General features: G+C 36.2%; 1 protein-coding gene and 1 pseudogene across 6 annotated transcripts in view; one reads left to right on the top strand and one right to left on the bottom strand.

Moving 5' to 3' along the window:
- The window catches only part of BRIP1 (BRCA1 interacting DNA helicase 1), a 181,539-nt gene extending 161,168 nt beyond the window's left edge, over positions 1-20,371 (bottom strand). For all 5 annotated transcript variants that reach the window (XR_014291856.1, XM_082603177.1, XM_082603176.1 and 2 more), the window contains exons 1-6: positions 20,285-20,371; positions 18,579-18,701; positions 16,802-16,913; positions 15,010-15,183; positions 9,499-9,626; positions 7,825-7,944 (exon numbers count right to left, since the gene is read on the bottom strand). Coding sequence is in view for 4 of the 5 variants with exons in the window: in XM_082603177.1 (XP_082459303.1) it covers positions 7,825-7,944; positions 9,499-9,626; positions 15,010-15,183; positions 16,802-16,913; positions 18,579-18,674 (630 nt within the window). In the remaining variant the exon portion in view is untranslated. The remainder of the gene's footprint in view (positions 1-7,824; positions 7,945-9,498; positions 9,627-15,009; positions 15,184-16,801; positions 16,914-18,578; positions 18,702-20,284) is intronic.
- On the top strand, positions 17,424-17,815 carry LOC309794227 (cytochrome c oxidase subunit 7C, mitochondrial-like; annotated as a pseudogene). Its single transcript has 2 exons — positions 17,424-17,444; positions 17,609-17,815. The product of its transcript is annotated as a cytochrome c oxidase subunit 7C, mitochondrial-like (transcript).
- Positions 20,372-21,633: the final 1,262 nt, after the last annotated feature.

The following is a 21,633-nucleotide window of genomic DNA, read 5'->3' on the forward strand; positions in this document are numbered from 1 at the left end:
ACATAAAAAACTACAACCAAAATGTACTGCAGAAGAAGCAAAAAAACATTTAAAAACCTGCTTTCAGTCTCCTCTATTTAACAGTACTGTCACACCTCTCTAAGTATATGGATCTGAGTAAAAGCTGTAAGCCACAAATAATGGTGGTAAAGAGTACATTTTCTTAACTTTAGCCATTTTTCCATTCATTTATTCAACAAATATGTGAGTACTTACTAAGCACAGGTCCTGTGCCAGACGCTGGTTATAAAAAAGTGAACAAGAGAGACAATACACTTGTCCTTATGGACAGCCTGGCAAGGAGGCAAGTAAAACCATGAAACCTATAAATAAATATGTAATCATAAACTTTGGTAAGCATCATAAAAGAACAGGGTGTTGAGAGAGAGAGACTAAAAGAGGAACTAATATTAAACGAATTATCTACATAATATTACCTGTGAAAGTACAAAAATGAACTATCTTTCATCTAAAGGTCATCGGGAAGAGTTGATTCAAAGGCAAAATAGTGAGGTGGTTGAGAGGATTAATTCTAGAGCCAGAATGCCTGAGTTTTAAACCAGCCTCTACTCATCAGCTTCGTGACATGAACTTAAACAATCTGTGACTCAATTTCCTCTTCTGTCATTGAAGAAAATATTAACACCTTCCTCATAAGGTTATTATAGGGATTCAATTAAATTCTTTTGTTTTATTTTGAAAATGGTCAAATCCACAGAAAACTTAAAAGGACCTGCAATAAGCATTAACTCACATGAACCTGTATTTATCAGGTAAATGAGTATTTCTAGACTATTTAAGAGTTCCTGAAACACAGTAAGCATTATTTCTCTATGCAGCAGTTATTTTAAATAAAAAGTAGAGTAAAACTATGGGAAAATGACTTGTAAAATAACAGCTTTTCAAAATAAATTGGTCATTTTCTCCTGAGAATATCTCAGCATTGAAGGGAGATAGGGAGGAAAGAGAGGGAGAGAAAAAGAGAGACAGAGACAAAAGAAAGTAAAGGTAGGGTTTAAGAGGAAGAAAAACAGCCCAAGGCTTTGCCCAACACCAACACTTTACCTGAAGATCAACAGCGCACTCTGCTGGACCCACCTCTTTTCTACACACTAGGCAAAAATAAACACTACTTTTTCTAAAAGTATATACACAATGTTAGTACTTGTTTAATAAACAAACAGCAGGTATAAGCATAAGAATGTGTCTGTGAGAATACCTCACTCATTGTGAGGATTTGCTAAAAGAATTAAGAGAATACATATAAATAAATTCTAGAGAAAATGGTTATGAGTGGTAGAACAAGGTAATATCAGAATGTTACCATTCTATTCTAAAATATAATGCTTCTTCTTAACTATATTTTGACCACACGGAGACTGATGCCTCACTAGATCCTTAACAATATGAATTATCTGTATAAAAACATGAATCTAAAATGTAAAGAGGGACTTCCCTGGCGGTCCAGTGGTTAACACTCTGTGCTTCCACTGCAGGGGGCATGGGTTCAATCCCTGGTAGGGGGAACTAAGATCCCACATGTCACACGGTGAGAGCAAAAAGAAATACATACATACATACATACATACATAAATACATAAATAAAATGTATGCAGGCAAAAATATACAATGGAGAAAAGACAGCCTCTTCAATAAGTGGTGATTGGAAAACTGGACAGCTACATGTAATAAAATGAAATTAGAACACTTCCTAACACCACACAAAAATAAACTCAAGATGGATTAAAGACCTAAATGTAAGGCCAGATGCTATAAAACTCTTAGAGGAAAACATAGGCAGGACACTCTATGACATAAATCACAGCAACATCCTTTTTGACCCACCTCCTAGAGTAATGGAAATAAAAACAAAAATAAACAAATGGGGGCCTCCCTGGTGGCGCAAGTGGTTGAGAGTCCGCCTGCCGATGCAGGGGATACGGGTTCGTGCCCCGGTCTGGGAGGATCCCATATGCCGCGGAGCGGCTGGGCCCGTGAGCCATGGCCGCTGGGCCTGCGCGTCCGGAGCCTGTGCTCCGCAACGGGGGAGGCCACAACAGTGAGAGGCCCGCATACCGCAAAAAGAAAAAAAAAAAAAAATAAACAAATGGGACCTAATGAAACTTAAAAGCTTTTGCACAGCAAAGGAAACCATAAGCAAGATGAAAAGACAACCCTCAGAATAGGAGAAAATATTTGCAAATGAAGCAACTGACAAAGGATTAATCCCCAAAACATACAAGCAACTCATGCAGCTCAATATCAAAAAAAAACAAACAATCCAATCCAAAAATGGACAGAAGACCTAAATAGACATTTCTCCAGGGAAGATATACAGATGGCCAACAAACACATGAAAAGATGCTCAATATCACTAATCATTAGAGAAATGCAAATCAAAACCACAATGAGGTATCACCTCACACTAGTCAGAATGGCCATCATCAAAAAATCTACAAACAATAAATGCTGGAGAGGGTGTGGAGAAAAGGGAACCCTCCTGCACTGTTGGTGGAAATGTAAATTGGTGCAGCCATTATGGAGAAGAGTATGGAGATTCCTTAAAAAACTAAAAATAGAACTATCATATGACCCACCAATCCCACTAATGGGCATATACCCTGAGAGAACCATAATTCAAAAAGAGTCATGTACCCCAATGTTCATTTACAGCACTATTTACAATAGCCAGGACATGGAAACAACCTAAATGTCCACTGACAGACGAGTAGATAAAGAAGATGTGGCACATATATACAATGGAATATTACTCAGCCATAAAAAGAAACAAAATTGAGTTATTTGTAGTGAGGTGGATGGACCTAGAGTCTGTCATACAAAGTGAAGTCAAAAAGAGAAAAACAAATACTGTATGCTAACGTATATATATATATATGGAATCTAGAAAAATGGTACTGACGAACCTAGTGGTGGGGCAGGAATAAAGATGCAGACGTTGAGAACGGACTTGAGGACGTGCAGGTGGGGGGATGGGGAGGCTGGGACGTAGTGAGAGAGTAGCATGGACATCTATACAAGTACCAAATGTAAAACAGGTAGCTAGTGGGAAGCTGCTGCATACCACAGGGAGATCAGCTCGGTGCTTTGTGGCAACCTAGAGGGGTGGGATAGGGAGGGTGGGAGGGAGGCTCAAGAGGGAAGGAATATGGGGATATATGTATGCATATACTTGACTCACTGTGTTGTACAGCAGAAGCTAACACAACATCATAAAGCAATTATACTCCAATAAAGATGTATTAAAAAAATAATAAATAACTAAGTAAAATGCAAGGAAAGGGAAAAAGCAGGGGACATTGGAAGGTAATTCATTTAAGAGAGGAGGTACTGACACCATTTTCTGACTTGAAGAGAGTGAGGAAACTGGAGATGATAGGAAGGTAAAAAGACAACCACCCAATTCAATTCACAGGTTGGAAGCTAAATTATTTTCATAAAAACTAAGAAGACTTAAAAGAAAAACATAAAAAGTTTAATGTCAAATTTACAGGAAAACAGAAATCATTAAACTAATTTATCATTTAATGTATGGAGGAGAGTTTTCCAGAAAATAATACAACTGCAGTTTTTAAAAGTATGAAAACTGTAACATTTATATCTTTGTAGGGATAAGATAACTAAACCATTAATTTACCAATCCAAATAACTATTCTTCTAAAAAATAAATGCTCCCTAATATCATCTTATAAGGATCAAAATAGGAAAAGCATCATTAGAATTTAGAGGTATCACAGCTAAATGGGATATAAGGTATATTAAATCTAGTCCCATCCTCTTTTTCCTCCCATTTGAAGGAACAGGTCCTAAAAAGAAATGTTTCTTTCCCATGTTCCTCAATTTACTTTATTCAAATCTGTAGATGATCCAGATTAAAATATGATACCTAAATATGAGGCATATGATCTGTCAACATAAGAAAAGTTCTAAAATATGGACTGCGTTTCTAAAATTACTTTATCTAAAAGTTTTGGTGATAAACTCATTTCACAAACTGATATAAAATAAATATTAAACATTATGAAACTACACTTTTCTTCTACTTTTTATGAAATCACCTATCCCAGAATTTACAGAAAATATTTTTTGTGATTTATAGCAAGCCACTTTGCAATGATTTTAAAATGTTATACAATGGGGAAAGGACAGTCTCTTTAATAAATGTTGCTGGGAAAACTGAACAGCCACATGCAAAAGAATGAAACGGGACAACTATCTTACATTACCTACAAAAATTAACGCAAAATGGATTAAACACTTGAACCTCAGACCTGAAATCATAAAACTCCTAGAAGAAAACATAGGTGGGTAAAATCCTTGACAGAGGGCTTGGTAATAGTTTTTTGAATCTGACTCTAAAAGCAAAAGCAACAAAAGCAAAAATAAACAAGGGGGACTACATCAAACTAAAAAGCTTCGGCACAGCAAAGGAAACCATCAACAAAATGAAAAGGCAACCTACTGAAAAGGAGGAAATATTTGCAAATCATGTATCTGATAAGGGACGAATATCTAATATACAAAGAATTCATACAACTCAATAGCAATCTGAACAAAAAAATGGGCAGAAGATATGAAGAGACATTTTTCCAAAGAAGACATACAGATGGCCAACAAGTATATGAAAATATGCTCAACATCACTAATCATCAGGGAAATGCAAATCGAAATCACAATGAAACATCACCTCACACCTGTTAAAATGACTATTATCAAAAAGACAAAAAACAGCAAGTATTGGCAAGGATGTGGAGAAAAGGGAATCCTTGTGAACTGTTGGCAGAATGTAAACTGATGCAGTCACTACAGAAAACAGTATGAAAGTTACTCAAAAAAATTAAAAATAGAATAACCATATGATCCAGGAATTCCACATCTGAGAATTTACCTGAAGAAAATGAAAAAAGTAACTCAAAAAGATACATGCACTCCCATGTTCACTGCAGCATTACTTATACTGGCCAAGATATGGAAACAAAATGTGTCCATAGATGGATGAATGCATAAAGAAAATGTGGTGTGTGTGTGTGTGTGTATATATATACACACACATATATATGTGTGTGTGTATATACAGAATGGAATATTATTCAGCCATAAAAAGGAATAAAATCTTGCCATTTGGGACAACATGGATGAACATGGAGGATATTACACGTAGTGGAATAAGTCAGACTGAGAAAGGCAAATTTGTACGTAAAATCTAAAAACGAAAACAATGCAAAAACAAAAAAAATAAGCTCACAGATGCAGAGAACAGATTGGTGGCTGCTAGAGATGGCGGTGAAGAGCAGAAGAAATGGGTGAAGGAGGTCAAAAGGTACAAACTTCCAGTTATAAAATGAGTAAGTCATGTGGATGTCATGTACAGGATGGTGACTACAGTTAATAATACTGTGTTAAATATTTGACAGTAGCTAAGAGAGTAAATCTTAAAAGCTCTCATCATAAGAAAAAAAAATCTTGTAACTATGTAAGGTGACAGATATTAACTAGACTTATGGTGATCATTTCTCAATGTATACAAATATTGAACCATTATGCTGTACACATGAAACTAACATATTAAATGTTAATTATACCTTCATTAAAAAAGAGAAAGAAGGGCTTCCCTGGTGGCGCAGTGGTTGAGAGTCCGCCTGCCGATGCAGGGGACACGGGTTCGTGCCCCAGTCTGGGAAGATCCCACATGCCGCGGAGCGGCTGGGCCCGTGAGCCATGGCCGCTGGGCCTGTGCGTCCGGAGCCTATGCTCCGCAACGGGAGAGGCCACAACAGTGAGAGGCCCACATACCGCAAAAAAAAAAAAAGAGAAAGAGAAAAAAAGTTGTACCAGAAACCAAAGTAAATTTCTAGCAGGGAAAAACATATTACTATACTCAAAGACTCGTTTCTTTTTTTTTTTTTTTTTTTGAGGTACGCGGGCCTCTCACTGTTGTGGCCTCTCCCGTTGTGGAGCACAGGCTCCGGACGCGCAGGCTCAGCGGCCATGGCTCACGGGCCTAGCCGCTCCGCGGCATGTGGGACCTTCCCGGACCGGGGCACGAACCCATGTCCCCTGCATCGTCAGGTGGACTCTCAACCACTGCTCCACCAGGGAACCCCTGAAACAATAGTTTTTAAGATACAGGACATCAGGTAAGGAAGAGTGATCCCTGAGAGATGGGAAACAAATGAGATTAAGCCTTATGATTCTTTCCGCTTGTTGTCCTGAGAGTTTCCATGCTGTGGCATGGGGAAGGGGAACCCAGATATAGCCCAGCAAACCCAAGCTGAAGAGACACTGCTGAGAATCCAGGGAGACCAAGAAGACTAAAGTTCACAGAGAAGAAAGCAGAATGGAGAGTGCTGCACAAAGAATGCACTCCAGAGATCTGCAGAAGGACCTCTCAAGTATCTAGTAGAGTACTGATCTGCACATGCCAATGAGGAAACAATCCAAGATAGTGGCAAGAACCACCTGAAATGATGAGACACTCACAGACAGCATGGAACAGTGCCTGTTCCCACCAGCCACTGGCTGGAAAACTTCATAATTCATGGAGCATTAGGTAGAGGACTCAAAAAGAGGTAGCCTCTACTGAGGTAGCCCAAAACTAAACCCGGCTCAGGTCCCACCTAACAAATCCTAAAAGCAAGAACCAAAAGGATCAAGCTGATTCCAAGTAATTTAACTGCATCCCAGAGCAAAACTCAAGAGTACTTATAGAAATACATTAATATCCAGTACCCAACGAGGTAAAATTCACAATATTTGGAATTCAATGAAAAATTCCAGGCATGATTCCATTTATATAAAACTATATAAATGAAACATTTCATTATACAAAAAAGTCACATATACAATATCACCACCAATAAATATCATCAGAGTCTTTAAGTATCAGAAAATTGCTAAGCTCACAGTAGTATATACAATTTTTCAAAATTCTGATTTTTCACTGAAATCTCAAATTTTATCAGGCTCACTTTGTTTATTTTCAAGAATTACCGAACTTAGTCTGTCAGTTATTCTTTCAAGTAAAAACAATGTTCTGTGAAAAAAGTGGCTAGTTCAGCTCACAATCCAAACAATCCTATAAGTGCTTTCCCTCAAGAAAACCATCCTACTCCTGAATGCAAAAGTGATTTACGAAAAACTACTCTATTCTTCACACAGAATGTTAAAAATCTCAAGGGTGAAGATTTAATAAAATTAGTAGTTTTTACTGCTTCATCAAGGACTTAAGTGAAACTGGCTTTTCTTAACTGTGCATTAACGACGGTGAAGAAAATTACTATTAATACAGGTAGATGCCACTACCCTTATTGTGCTAAAGCACCAACAGTTTTACCAACCTATGCTTTTGTACCATCAGTGCAAATGTCAAAGATGGTTAAAAAAAAAAAAAAAAAAAAGGTAAGTAACATCTTAACATCACTATGAAAATACTTTTGACCTCACAGACTATCTGGAAAAAAATCTCAGGAATCTCCAGAGCTCCCTGGACTACTCCTTGAGAACTGATGCCCTAAGGACACTGAAAGAACTTTAGGAAGTAGAGTTCACAAACATTAGAATGTAAAAGAGGAAAAAAACTTTCAGATCTCATTCTAGTCCAATTCTCTTATTTTATAAATGAGGAAACTGGGGCACAAAGAGCATAGGTTTACCATCTCACACAACAGAAGACATGTGACAGCACTTAGGACTTCTGAGTTGTTTTCTACTCTTCTTTGATTACACTATTCTTCAACTTTTTCAAAAATGGATTTAGCAAATTCCACATTTTCCTTCTTTAAACTGAACAATGGCATAAATACATACATTTTGTGGAGAAAAGGAGTTTATCTTTCCTAATGGGGAGTTGAGTTTTGTGGTCTTTCCTGAAGCAACTTTTGCATCCAAATGGTGCACCTCTTTTTCAAAACAATGACGTTTTCTAATCTGTAAATACAGAACCAAAATAAAATTTATTGTAACTAGGAAGTTTGATGAGGCTAGCTGCTCTCAAAGATCAGAATAGCTATAACGTATGTTTTCAGCATTAAACAAATGACTATTTCTCACTGGCAACAATCAAAAAGTTTCTAAAAACAAATAGGCACCTTATTATAAGACTTAAATAAAACAGAATACAGTAATACCTCTTAAATTCCGACCAAAATAGCTTTAATTAGTGATGTGGCAAAACTATAGCATTGTAAAATGATCTTCCCATAAAACAGTCCCACCATATGGATACCAAGAATAGTATTATGGCAAAGTCCGATTACATATCTAATTGGAAAATAAAAGTAAATAAAAATGGAAAGCTTATTCTAAATTGAAAAAAAACACAGAATAAAAACTTTAAATGTAAATATTCATTATTTCCTACCTGACGGAATAAATTACTTGATTACTATTATTATATTACTTACTAGATATTTGATAAGCCAAATTATATTTGACTAAATTTCTTTTATAAACACCACTGTTTTCTTTCCAAACTATCTATGCTTTTTCTTACTTGCCAAAACCTATTTACTTAAATTATAAAGAGGAAAAGAAGCATTTCTGTTGATAATTCCATTCCTACAAAAAAGAAATGAGAGCCAATGAAGTCAGGGAATAAATGCTATATCTTGAGCTCTACCTCACAACATCCAGCTCTAAGTACACATTTTGGGGGAAAGAAATCTCTAGAGATACTTCATTTGTAATTGGTGATTTTCCAAATATAAAACTAGAAAACAATTTCATTCTATTTCTAAAAACAGGGTTTAATCATGGAAGTTAATAAAGGTTGTAAATGGAACAGATAAACTACATAAAAATGCAAACACCTTTTGAGTATATTCAATTAAAAATATACAATTATCTACAAAGGACATGTTAATTAACTAATAATCTTTTTTATTTGTAACTAAGTCTATTAAAGTCCATCCTTACCTCAATGCCATGAACTCTATGAGAAAACATTGTTTTCACCTACGAAAACATTTCATTTAAAATTTCTAATAATTTAGGTTCTTCAATAATTTTTAGAAATAAATATATTTTATAATGTATTGATATTAAAAACTCAATAAATAACAGTAAACCTTGTCATTACATTAAAACTATCAAGACCAAAAGTATCTATGACCTAAATATTCATATCAGAGGTATATTGGCCAAAAGAAAATGCCATTATTAGATAAAAACAACAGGATTTAAAAAGTACAAAGTAGCTCTGTTACTGATACATGCCTTAAGTAAATATTTTATTGTCAAATTCCATATATATAAGAAAGCACCCTTCAGTTTCACTTTAATGACATGCTACTATGAATAATTTACTATAATAAACTCCTTTGTAATGAGTAACTCTATACAATGAAATTATAATAATTTACCATTTAATTCATATCTGACACTACCCAAAATAATACAGATGCCACTGAAAAATGATTGATACTTGACTACCTTGTTCAGCTATAACTAACGGGATTATTCCACTGCCAATAAACTGTTTACCTGCTGTGTAGTTTCTAAGGGTCGAATTCTTTTCTTCTCTACTTGAAAATCATCATTTTCATCTCTGTACATGGATGCCTGTTTCTTAGCAGATAGCTTTGCAGCCAGTGTAGTTTTTTCAGGAGAGTCTTATATAAGAAGTCATTAAAAATTAGTATAAATAACTTACATTTAGGTAATATTTTTAGAAAAAAATTGAAATCAAGATGTAAGACTTTAATCTGTAAAAATACTGAATCACTATGCTGTACACCCAAAACTAAGATAATATTGTAAATAAACTATGCTTCAACTTTAAAACAGATGTTAAGACTTATTTCTAAAAACTTCGTAACATAGTTTAAAATAGGAAATGCTAAACATCTTTAAAAGCACTTATTTACCGCTCAGTATACTTTAACAAAGATACAGCAAACATTTTTAGAAATATGCTTTCAAGAGGGAAGTCCATAAATGGTGCTGGGAAAACTGGACAGCTACATGTAAAAAAATGGAATTAGAACATTCTTTAACACCATACACAAAAATAAACTCCAAATGAATTAAAGACTTAAATGTAAGACCAGACACTATAAAACTTTTAGAGGAAAACATAGGAAAAACACTCTTTAACATAAACCACAGCGAGGTCTTTTTTGACCCACCTCCTAGAGTAACAGAAATAAAAACAAAAATAAACAAATGGGACTTAATTAAACTTAAAAGCTTTTGCACAGCAAAGGAAACCAAAAACAAGACAAAAAGACAACCTTCAGAATGGTAGAAAACATTTGCAAACGAAACAACAGACAAATGATTAATCTCAAAAATATACAAGCAGCTCTTGGAGCTCAATATCAAAAATCAAACAATCCAGTTAAAAAATGGGCAGAAGACCTAAATAGACATTTCACCAAGGAAGACATACAGATGGCCAAGAGGCACATGAAAAGATGCTCAACATCACTAATTATTGGAGAAATGCAAATCAAAACTACAGTGAGGTATCACCTCACGCTGGTCAGAATAGCCATTATCAAAAAACCTAGAAACAGTAAATGCTGGAAAGGGTGTGGTGAAAAGGGAACCCTCCTACACTATTGGTGGGAATGTAAATTGATATGTAAAAATGTAAATGTAAATTGATACAACTACTACAGAAAACAGTATTTACTTTTAGTAAAAAACTAAAAGTAGAACTACCATATGACCCAGCAATCCCACTACTTACAATAGCCAGGACATGGAACCAACCTAAATGTCCTTCAACAGATGAATGGATAAAGAAGATGTGGCACATATATACAATGGAATATTACTCAGCCATAAAAAGAAATGAAATGGAGTTATTTGTAGTGAGGTAGATGGACCTAGAGTCTGTCATACAGAGTGAAGTAAGTCAGAAAGAGAAAAACAAATACTGTATGCTAACACATGTATATGGAATCTAAAAAAAAAAATGGTACTGATGAACCTAGTTGCAGGGCAGGAATAAAGAAGTAGACATACAGAATGGACTTGATGACATGGGGTAGGAGGGCAAAGCTGGGGCAAAGTGAGAGTAGCACCGACATATATACACTACCGAATGTAAAATAGTTGGCTGGTGGGAAGCAGCAGCATAGCAGAGAGATTGGCTTGGTGCTTTGCAATGACCTAGAGGGGTGGGATAGGGAGGATGGGAGAGAGGCTCAAGGGGGAGGGGATATGGGGACATGTGTATGCATATGGCTGATTTGCTTTGTTGTGCAACAGAAACTAACATGGTATTGTGAAGCAATTATACTCCAATAAAGATTAAAAAAAAAAAAAAGATGATCAACCTCATTAGTTACCAGAGAGATAACAATTAAAATTCACGAGAACAACACACAGGTACCATAACGACTAAAACTTAAAAAGACTTGAATATCAAGTGCTAATAAGAATGCTGGGGGCTTCCCTGGTGGCGCAGTGGTTAAGAATCTGCCTGCCAATGCAGGGGACACGGGTTCGAGCCCTGGTCCGGGAAGATCCCACATGCCATGGAGCAACTAAGCCCGTGTGCCACAACTACTGAGCCTGCGCTCTAGAGCCCACGTGCCACAACTACTGAAGCCTGCGCACCTACAGCCTGTGCTCCACAACAAAGAGAAGCCACCACAATGAGAAGCCTGCACACTGCAACAAAGAGTAGCCCCCACTTGCCACAACTAGAGAAAGCCCGCGAGCAGCAACAAAGACCCAACGCAGGCAAAAATAAAAAATAAATTAAATAAACAAATTAAAAATAAAAGAATGATGAACAATGTAACTTCCATATACTACTAGATGTAGAGTTGCGGGGGGGGGATGAATAAATTGGTTCAACCATTTTGGAAAACGTTGGCAGTATTTACTATAGTTCAACGTATGCATACACTATGACCAGCAATTCCATTCCTGGATCTATATCTAATAGAAAGTGTTTACCTATCTGTACCAGAATGAACAAGAATGTTCATAATAGCTTTAATAACCAAAATTAGAAACCACCCAAATGTCTAACAATTGTAGAATGAAATAATAAATTATGGTATATAATTTATTATATACCATAAAATACAGCATTAATAACTACTGCTATATACAACACAAATGAATCTGAGAAATATGTTAAGCAAAAGCTGACAGACACAAGAGTACAGATATAATTCCATTTCTATAAAGAAGCAAAACTCATCAATGGTGACAGAGGGAGGATAGCTACTACCTGTGGAGAGAGAGAATAGTGACAGGAAAAGAACATGAGAAGTGCCACTGGGGTGTTGGCTATGTCCTATTTTTCATCTAGTGGTAGTTACACGAGTGTGCTTACTTTGTGAAAATTCATCAAGCTATACACATAGAATTTGTGCATTTTTCTGTATTTAGGTTATATTTTTAAAGAATTTACTTAAAAATGTAAAGAGAGCATCAGAATACAACCCAGATTTACCCCATCTGATCCTTGAAGAGACTACTCTAAACAACTCAAACTCACAATTATATTAAAATTCAAGTTTATTGAAAACTGATTTTTTACAAAGGCACAAAGGCAATGCAGCAGACAACGGGTAGCCTTTTCAATAAATGTTGCCAAACAATTAGATATTCATACTCAAAATAAACGAACTTGGATCCACATCTCACACCGTATACAAAAATTACTCTTAGACTTAAAAGTAAAACCTAAAACTATACTTGATTAAAAAAAGAAACTTGTACTCAAAAATATATAAAGAAAACCCAAACTTAACAATAAGAAAAAAACAATAAACAGGCAAAAGATTTCAACAGACATTTCATCAAAGAAGATATACAAATGGCTAATAAGCACATGAAAAGATGCTCAACATCACAAGTCATTAGGGAAAAGCAAAATAAAACCACAATAAGATACCACTATAAGCTTATTAGAATGGCTAAAAAGATTTACCATACCAAGTGCTGGCAAGGATGCAGAGAAATGGGAACTCTCATACACTGCTGGTGGAAATGTAAAATGGCATAACTACTTTGGGAAACAGTTTTGAAGTTTCTTAAAGTTACACATAAGTGATCCAGTCATTACACCCCTAGGTATTTACCCAGAAAAGTGAAAGCACATGTCCATAACAACGACTTAAACACAAATGTTCACAGCAGCTTTATTTGTAACAACCAGAAACTAGAAACAACACAAATACACATCAACAGGTGACTGCATAAACAATTTGCAGTATATCCATACAATAGAATATTACTCAACAATAAAAAAGAACCAACTGTTGATACATGCAACAACATGGATGAATTTTAAAAGAATTATGTTAAGTGAAAGAAGGTAGGCAAAATAAGTATACAAACTGTATTATTTCATTCATATAAACTCTAGAAAATGCAAACGAATCTACAGTGACAGAAAACGCTCAGCGGTTGTTTGGGGAGGATAAATTATAAAATGGTGGAAAGGAGGGATAATAAAGGGGCGTGAGAAAACTTTTGAAGCTGATGGATATATTCACTATCTTGATGTTAGTGAAAGTTTCAGGGAAATACGCTTATGTCGAACCTTATCAAAATGTACCATTTAAATATATAGAGTCTGTTATATCAAGAATATTTCAGTAAAGCTGTCTTTAAAACAAAATACAGGTTGTACATAAACATTATAAGCCAAGAGTTCTTATATTAATAATTAGCTTAAAATCAATTCCATTCATTCATACAACAAATATTTATCTAGCTCCTACTATATGCCAGGCACTGCTAGGTATGCAATGGTGAGCAAACTGACACAGTTCCTGACCTCATGGAGTATACAGTCTGCTAGGGGAAGCAGAGATTAATAAAAGATGCACACAGACATGTGGATAATACAAATTGTAACAAGCGCTATGAAGGAGAGGTACACAGTGAGATGACAGAAAACGCAGTGTGACGGAAAGATCAGTATGGCTGCCTTAAAGAAGTGACATCTAAGCTGAGAGCTAAAGGAAGAGCAGGACAACAAGTTGAAGATGGAATTTTCCTCAGAAGAGACACTAACACAAGCAAAGGCTCTGAAGGCAGCAGAAAGCATGACCCTTTGAAAGAAAGGAAAGAAAGCCAAAAATGTTTAAGGTTCAAAACCGAGTAGACAACACTATTGGCATCACCTCTCCGGCATCTATTCCACTTCCTCTTCCTCATTCCTAAAAGACTCACACTTCGGTTCAAGCAGCTACCATCCTCCACACAGTTATGTGCTTTAGAGGAAGACAACTCGATCCTTGATTTTAGGAAGTGGATACTGTTTAGACTTGAGCCAGTCATGGCAACCTCTTTTCTCCCTGCCAGTGATTAGTTAAGGAATGGCATGAGTGAAAGCAGGAAAGGAGTTATTACACGGTCTAAAGAGCAAATGGTAGTTTGTACTAGGGAAGTTACCAATGGAGGTGGAGATTTGCATGGAGGAATAAGGAATAGCAAAGTGTACAGGATGTCTCCTAGGTTTCTGGCTTAGGCAAGTAATGGTCAATCTTTTCCATACAGTCAAAGCAAAAGAAATATTCTTTAAATTAATAATCTTATGTTATTGATAATATATATCTCTTAAATAAAGCTAGTAAGAACATCTAAGGATCATATGTGAAACATACCTGATTCTCATATAGGATACTGGTCTCGGAAGTCCAGGCAAACTTATCAAGAATGAATGAGGCTAATTAGATTTTGCCTTACAATACAAATCAAAATGTTTTATAAAATTCTGACATATAATTAATACTGCCTACAAATAACATCAATTTCTGAATATCAGTTATTTTGCCTTGCTTCCTCAAAAATGATTTAAACTAGCAAGATGTCTGAATCAGTTAAAAGTGAGGCCAAGAATAAAATATTCCAAGGCTTTCTGACCACTCTATGCATTATTCAAAATAATTCCAGAGAAATTAGGTGGAAATACATAGCCAATTATGCTAACCAAATTTATCTACATTAGGTCTCATAACAGCAATAATTAAGACCCCTATTACAGATACCAAAAGAGCCAGACAAAATATAAACTACCTTGACAAGTTGACAAAGTGCCATTTCTTTCAGAAGTTGGTGTACTTGGACTGTTAAAATGATATGAAGTTCCCTGGTTCACGTCATTGTTTGTAGAATTCTTCGAATGGCATGTACAACAACACGACAATGGTACTTCAGCTTTTTTACTTAAGCCTTCGTTCACTGGCTTCCCTAAAAATGAAATAACCTCTATTTATAATATTTCTAATTAAAAAAACATTAATCTTCCTCTTCAGCTAGGGTGCACAACCACCTTATTTTTTGCCCAGGACTGGGAGGTTTCCCAGGATTCAGAATTTCAGTTCTAAACCCAGGAAAGTACCTGGCAAATCTGGACAAGTTGGTCACCCATCCTGCAGCATCAAATTAGGACAGGTGAGAAACACTTATGCCAGAAACATTTATAGAGAAGTTATCAACAATTTACATGATTTACAAAAATCTAATAACAGTCAAAGATTAATAATGTAACAGAGGCACAACCACTCGAGTATTCATTTATATTGAGATATATTAAAATACCAAGTATACCTAAAGTATATTCTTAATTACTTATACTCTTAATTACTGCTATTTCCCTAAATGAAAAATTTGAAAGTTTAATATAAAATAATAATGTAAACACATAACGTTAAATTATTCCCACATTATACTTCTATTTCAAAAAACATGTTTCATGATCATTTCTGATACATGTATCAAAATACATTTTAAAGTCAATATTCAAATTAAATAAAACAGGTAATTTTCAATACTTAAATATAATACAAAATTGTAATAGTTCTATGGGTGCCTACATTGTATAAATACACAATTCATAGACATATAAAAGCTGAATAACTTATTTTATTTTCTATAAACAGTACTGACATTATTTTCCCATCTGCACTACATAAATACTACTAATTTTATTTTCCAGTCTCCCATTAAAAATTTATTAACAGATAATCTCATTTTCCCCAAAGATAAACATCAGTAAGAAACAAAATGGACAACCAAAAGCTTATAAAATATTTACTCTTTATTTTTAATAGTCTTACCAGTAACACAACTATTTCTTTTCAAAAAACATATATATGTATGTACATATATATACACACATACATACATACACATATACACCTATGGCTAACTTTAAAATCTCCTAATACTTTAGGACATAACTAAAATGTGACCAATATTGTATTTCAGATTCATTATGTATATTAGATAGTCTTTCACAAAAGCAACTAGACATTTGCTAGCAAATAAAGCTATAGGAAATAATATGAATTCATAAAAACAATATTACAATAAACTTCTGCTTATCTGGCATCCAAACAAGTAGAAAGATCAACTAGAATTTTTCTTTTTTATGTATTCCATTTTCTAATGTTGTGAGATAAGCAACTATATTAAAGGATTTACTCAAAAAAAGCAATTATTTGTACTGATATGCTATATAATCATGACAGACCCATCTCCTACAACTTTTATTACAAATGATCATCTAATTATTTTCATAATCATTATTATGAAAAATAATAAAAATAAAATCCGAGATTCTTATATACATGCTGAATCATCAAATAAAGGATTATCTTATGTTCAAAATTATTTTAGGATTAACTGAACATATTTTGCTATATTGAAACTCTTTTGGAAGATACATAACTGATTATAAAGAAATATCTTAAAAGAGAATATTTAAATTAGCTAGAACATGGTTGAATCATTCTGGGTAAAAATACTTTATTAGATTCTTTTCAGGTCCCAATAAGCAACCTGAAGACATCAACCAACTACTTACCACTAAGAGATTGCTGCCATGCTAAAGCAGAGCAAAGTAAGGCTAAGCTTTTCCCACTCCCTGTGGGGCTCTCCAACAAACAATGCTGCTTACTATTTAATCCTCTGACAATCTATGGACACAAAAACAATTTAAAAAGATCAATAAACAACTTATTTCATTAAAGTCTCTCTCCATACAACAAGAAGTAAAGGTGCGTGCACTTCAGGGAACAGAGCAACAGCAGAAAGGAGAACTAGAATTTAGTTAAATCTAGACTTTATTCCTTTATATCTCTCCCTAAAATTGTTAAGATTTAAACCATATCAAGCACAAAAGAAATGAAAAGCAATTTATGCCTTACTTATGCAAGCAGCATCATTTCTGTAAAACTAGAATACACTAATATCTTTGATGAAAACTTAATGGGGGATACTGTTGGTGGGAGTGTTACAGCCACTCTGTACAGAAATTAACAATTTCTAGTAAAGTTAACGATACCGAACTCCAGCGATCCAGTCCTATGTAAACACCCAAAACCTTTCCCACAGGAACACAAGGAAATGTGTATAAGAAAGTTCATAGCAGCACTGTTTATAATTGCAAAATAATGTAAACAACCCAAATGTCTATCAAGAGGAAAATGGGCAAATATAAAATTCTGGTATATTCATACAATGGAATACCATACAGCAATGACAATGAGTTATCAATCAATAGGGCTACGTCTTAAAAATAATGTTAGACAAGGGAACAAGGTCATGAGGAAAGGAGGGCTTGGTGGGATGCTGCCATTTCTTCCGCCTTCAGTCTCTGCACCTTTCATAGGCTTCCAACAGCGCTACACTCGGACAGAGCATCTGGAGGTTCACAACATCTGTGGTCCACAGGAGCCACTATGAGGAGGGTCCAGGGAAGAATTTACCATTTTCAGTGGATAACAAGGGGCGATTACTAGTTACAATGACTTTGTACTTCTGATCTGGATTTGTTTCTCCTTTCTTTATAGTAAGACACCAACCGCTCAAAATATAATCCATGAAACAGATATGAAGAGGAGTATTTTAAGAGGTGCAATCTCTCCGGAAAAAGGATCCAACTCTTGAACTCAACATACTAGGTACGTCTATAAATAAACTTATGGCATAAATCCTTAAAAAGTAATAATAATAAGAATATTAATATTAAGTAAAAAATAAAAATCAAGTTCTCCAGAAAGATAAGTATAATATCATATCATTGTGCAAAGTTATAAAAATGTAAAGTATACACTATATTGTTTATGGATACATACATATGCAATAAAAGTATAAAAACATGGCTAGGAAAGAAAAATAACAAATTCAGATTATCTTGTTACTCATAAACAAGGTATAAAGTAAATATGGCAAAATATTAAGATTTAACAAAGCTGGTAAGTTGGTTCACTCAAGTTTGTATATTAATTTTCTATATGATTGAAATATCTCAAAAAAATTATGGTGCAAAGTATAGTAGTCTGCGTAAAAGATAGTAAATACTTTCTATTTCAAAGTAATTCAGTAAAGTAAATAGAAGTTCTAAATGAGCTGAGAACATTTTTCAGGATGTTCTCCTTTACCTCCTAATCATAGACATATACAGTTTAGCAGCAATCAGTATTATTTTTCCAAAGGTTAGATGTTCTTCAATGAACCCAGCAAATATTTTCAATCCATTTACTATCTGAGAAAATGCAGTCACAGACTCAATGTATGTTATGAATTATCAGCATCTGTATCTTAATAAAGACTTAAAATAACTGCTGAACAATACTTACAGAATTCATCATAGCAAGCTGTGATGGATAAGCTTTACAAGGAAAGTTAATCTTCACCCCACCAATTGTATACTCAGAACATACTGAAGACATCATGCTTTACTGTTTACTTCAGATTCCTAACTGCAACAGAAATGAAAGACAATACTGAAACAAAGCCATTCAAAGAAAAACAGATACCTCAGACTAGGACAGAAGTCTAGAAACAAAAATTGGAATTAATAAATGAATAAACAAAACAAATGGAAGTAAAAGGATTTCCTACTCTTATAACTCACAGCGGTTGAGAGCGTGTCTTGGAATCTAACAAATCTGGATCTGCATCCTTATTCTGCCAAAGCTGTGGACCAGGAGTTAGGAAGTAGGTTCTACATCAGGTTCTGACAACAACTCAGATATGTTACCCTGATCATGTCTCTTCACTTCTCTAGACTGAGATCCTTATCTGTAAAAATCCGTAATTTAAAAATTGTCGTAAGGAAGAAAGCGCCTTGGCTCGTGGTAGGTGCTCAATAATTCTTACTTAAAGGTCAGTGGGGTATAATGGAAAGAAGATGGACTTTGAAGTAAGGCAAGCCTAAATGTGAATTCCACTGTGAATCTCGCAGAGGCTGCTTCTTCATCTGTGAAATAGAGATATCCACCTGATAGGGTTTTTATGAAAATTAGCCAGGCACTGACTTAAGAATTAAATAAGGTAATGTACAGAATGTGCCTCAACTCCAGCACCTGATACAGAGGAAGTGACCTACTTTAATCCCCACCTCTTGTAAACCACCTTTTCTTAACCTAGGATCCACAGATGTAATTGAAAGACTGTGATCTCTTGATACTGCATGCAGAAGTTTCCGTGTATGACTGCATTTTTCTGGAGAGAAAGTCCAAAGATTTCTCATACCCAGAAATATACCCTAAGGAAATAACTGAAAACTGAGGGGAAATGATATACACCGTTATCAACTGAAAAATTATTTGCAATGGTGAAAAAAAGGTAAATTCGATCTGGGGATGGAGAGATGGTTAAAATACCAACTCAACAGATTATGAAGCCAATAACAACCATCACCAAAGCTTACGTGTTCCCAAAGAAGTTAAGAACCACTATTCTAAGGTCTTTTCCAGTTCTAACATTTTGTGTTTCTGTGAAGCTCTGAGAATGAAATTTGGTGGAATCTCACCCCTAAATCTAAACCAACAGCTCAAGGCTGGCCTAGTAACTCAGATATAACCTAGAAACCAATCGACCCCCCGCCCCAATTACAGCTACAGACATCTCAAAATGGGGAAGCGTCCCCACGCACTGAATAAAGGATAAACCAAGATCAGGCTCCCGCCGACGCCCCCTCCTGCCCCGAGGTAACGCGGGGCCCGGGGCTAATAACAGGCCTCAGTTCCAAGGAGGTAAGCTGCAGTCTCCCCGCTCCCCAGGTTTTCTTCCTCACATTCCCTCCTCCCTCGGCAAGCTGGAATCCCCGAGGCCCTGGTGATCCAGTCAACCGACGGGCCTGCAAAGCGGGTGGACGAAAGCAGAAGGCACTCTCCTGGCCGACTTCGCGCCCTTCCCGCGAGACAGACTTGCCCGCCCTGAGGAAAACCCAAACAACGCCTACTGCAGTCCCACTCACGGGAGAAAAGGAAGCTGAAAACTGCAAGCAACCACAGCGGAGCCCTAGCAGAGAAGAAAGGTCCTAGCCCCGCTTCCTCACCTGGCTGCGACTCCCGGGCCCGGTCGCGGGCTTGCGGCCGCTTTACCTTTTCCGCCCTTCAGCTCTCATCAGTCGCTTCCACAACACTCGCGCAGACGAATTCCCGCCTCCCACCCGCCTCGACTCCCAGCACCAATCGCCGGGCGAGCTCAGACAACCAATCACCCGCCAAGACGAGAAACCAAGCAACCAATCCTGGCTCGAGGTCAGGGGGCGCTCTGGCACCCAACGGAAGCCCCCGCAGTAAGAAAGGGCCTAAGCTACTTGGCGGCACCGGAAGGCGATTGCCTCGAGAGTGATGGACTTCCGCAGAGCCCAGGGATCTAAAGGAAAAGACCCTTCTCCGTTGGACTTTTTGAAACAGGTGATTTAATCCGTGCCTCAGTTTTCTTGGAAACTCTTAAGTCTCACATTTAAGGTCTGTAGACCAACGAAGAGGAAACACCGTTAAGCCGCGCCGAGTTCTCTTAGCATTCCTCAGGGGCACCCGATTCAAACTTCCGAACTTTCCGGAAGCCAGAGTATCAAAAAGACCCAGGAGGGAATTGCCAGACTGCTGAGCCAAATTAGGAGAAAAGGTTCGATGACAGCTGGCTACAGAATCTCCTGATAGTCAAGGCTTTCTCAGATACCACGTTCAACCAGAGAAACGCCCTCGAGGTCTCCAGTACCTCCTTTAAGGCTTGTCAGCCTCCTGTCCCTCCTAAGACCAATTTACTCTTTGCCGGGTACACTTCAGTGTCCTCAAAGGTAGGGAGTTAACCATATGTCGCCAAACTGTTGGGTTTTTTAAAAACTCTAGCCTAAACTTGGCTCAAATACTAGTGGCCCCCAAAAGCAAAGCCTGAGACAGTTTCTCACATCCCGAGAAACCAGTTTGGGACAGAGATTTGCTGCAGGTCGGAGCAGCAAAAGGCGAGTTGATTTGTTTGCCTCACTGTGTTTTACTATATCTTCCCAAAATGACAAAACGTACAATCATAAAAATAAATTCTACCCTTTTAGTAATCTCTGGCTCAGAAATTTATCCTGAAGAAGTAATCTAAAAGTAAGAAAAAGTAGTAGTACCTCAGTTGATAATAGTGCCCATTCTGTTCAGAAAAAAATCATTAACTTCCCAGTCTAGTAGTAATAGGGAGATGGTTATATCAATTCAGTCATTCTGGAGCCAATAAAATAATTATAAAATCCAAACAACTTGCAAAAAATTTCCATATAAAGTTAAATGAAAAAAAGCAGATGCCAAACTGGGTATTATGGAATTCCATTATGTGAAAATACATATGCATAAGCAAAGATGAAGGGAAGGTACAAAAAAATGAAATACTGGTAAGACAGTGCTATGGAGA

Source organism: Mesoplodon mirus (assembly GCF_964341445.2).
Source record: "Mesoplodon mirus genome assembly, chromosome: 18".
Classification (NCBI taxonomy): Eukaryota; Metazoa; Chordata; class Mammalia; order Artiodactyla; family Ziphiidae; genus Mesoplodon; species Mesoplodon mirus.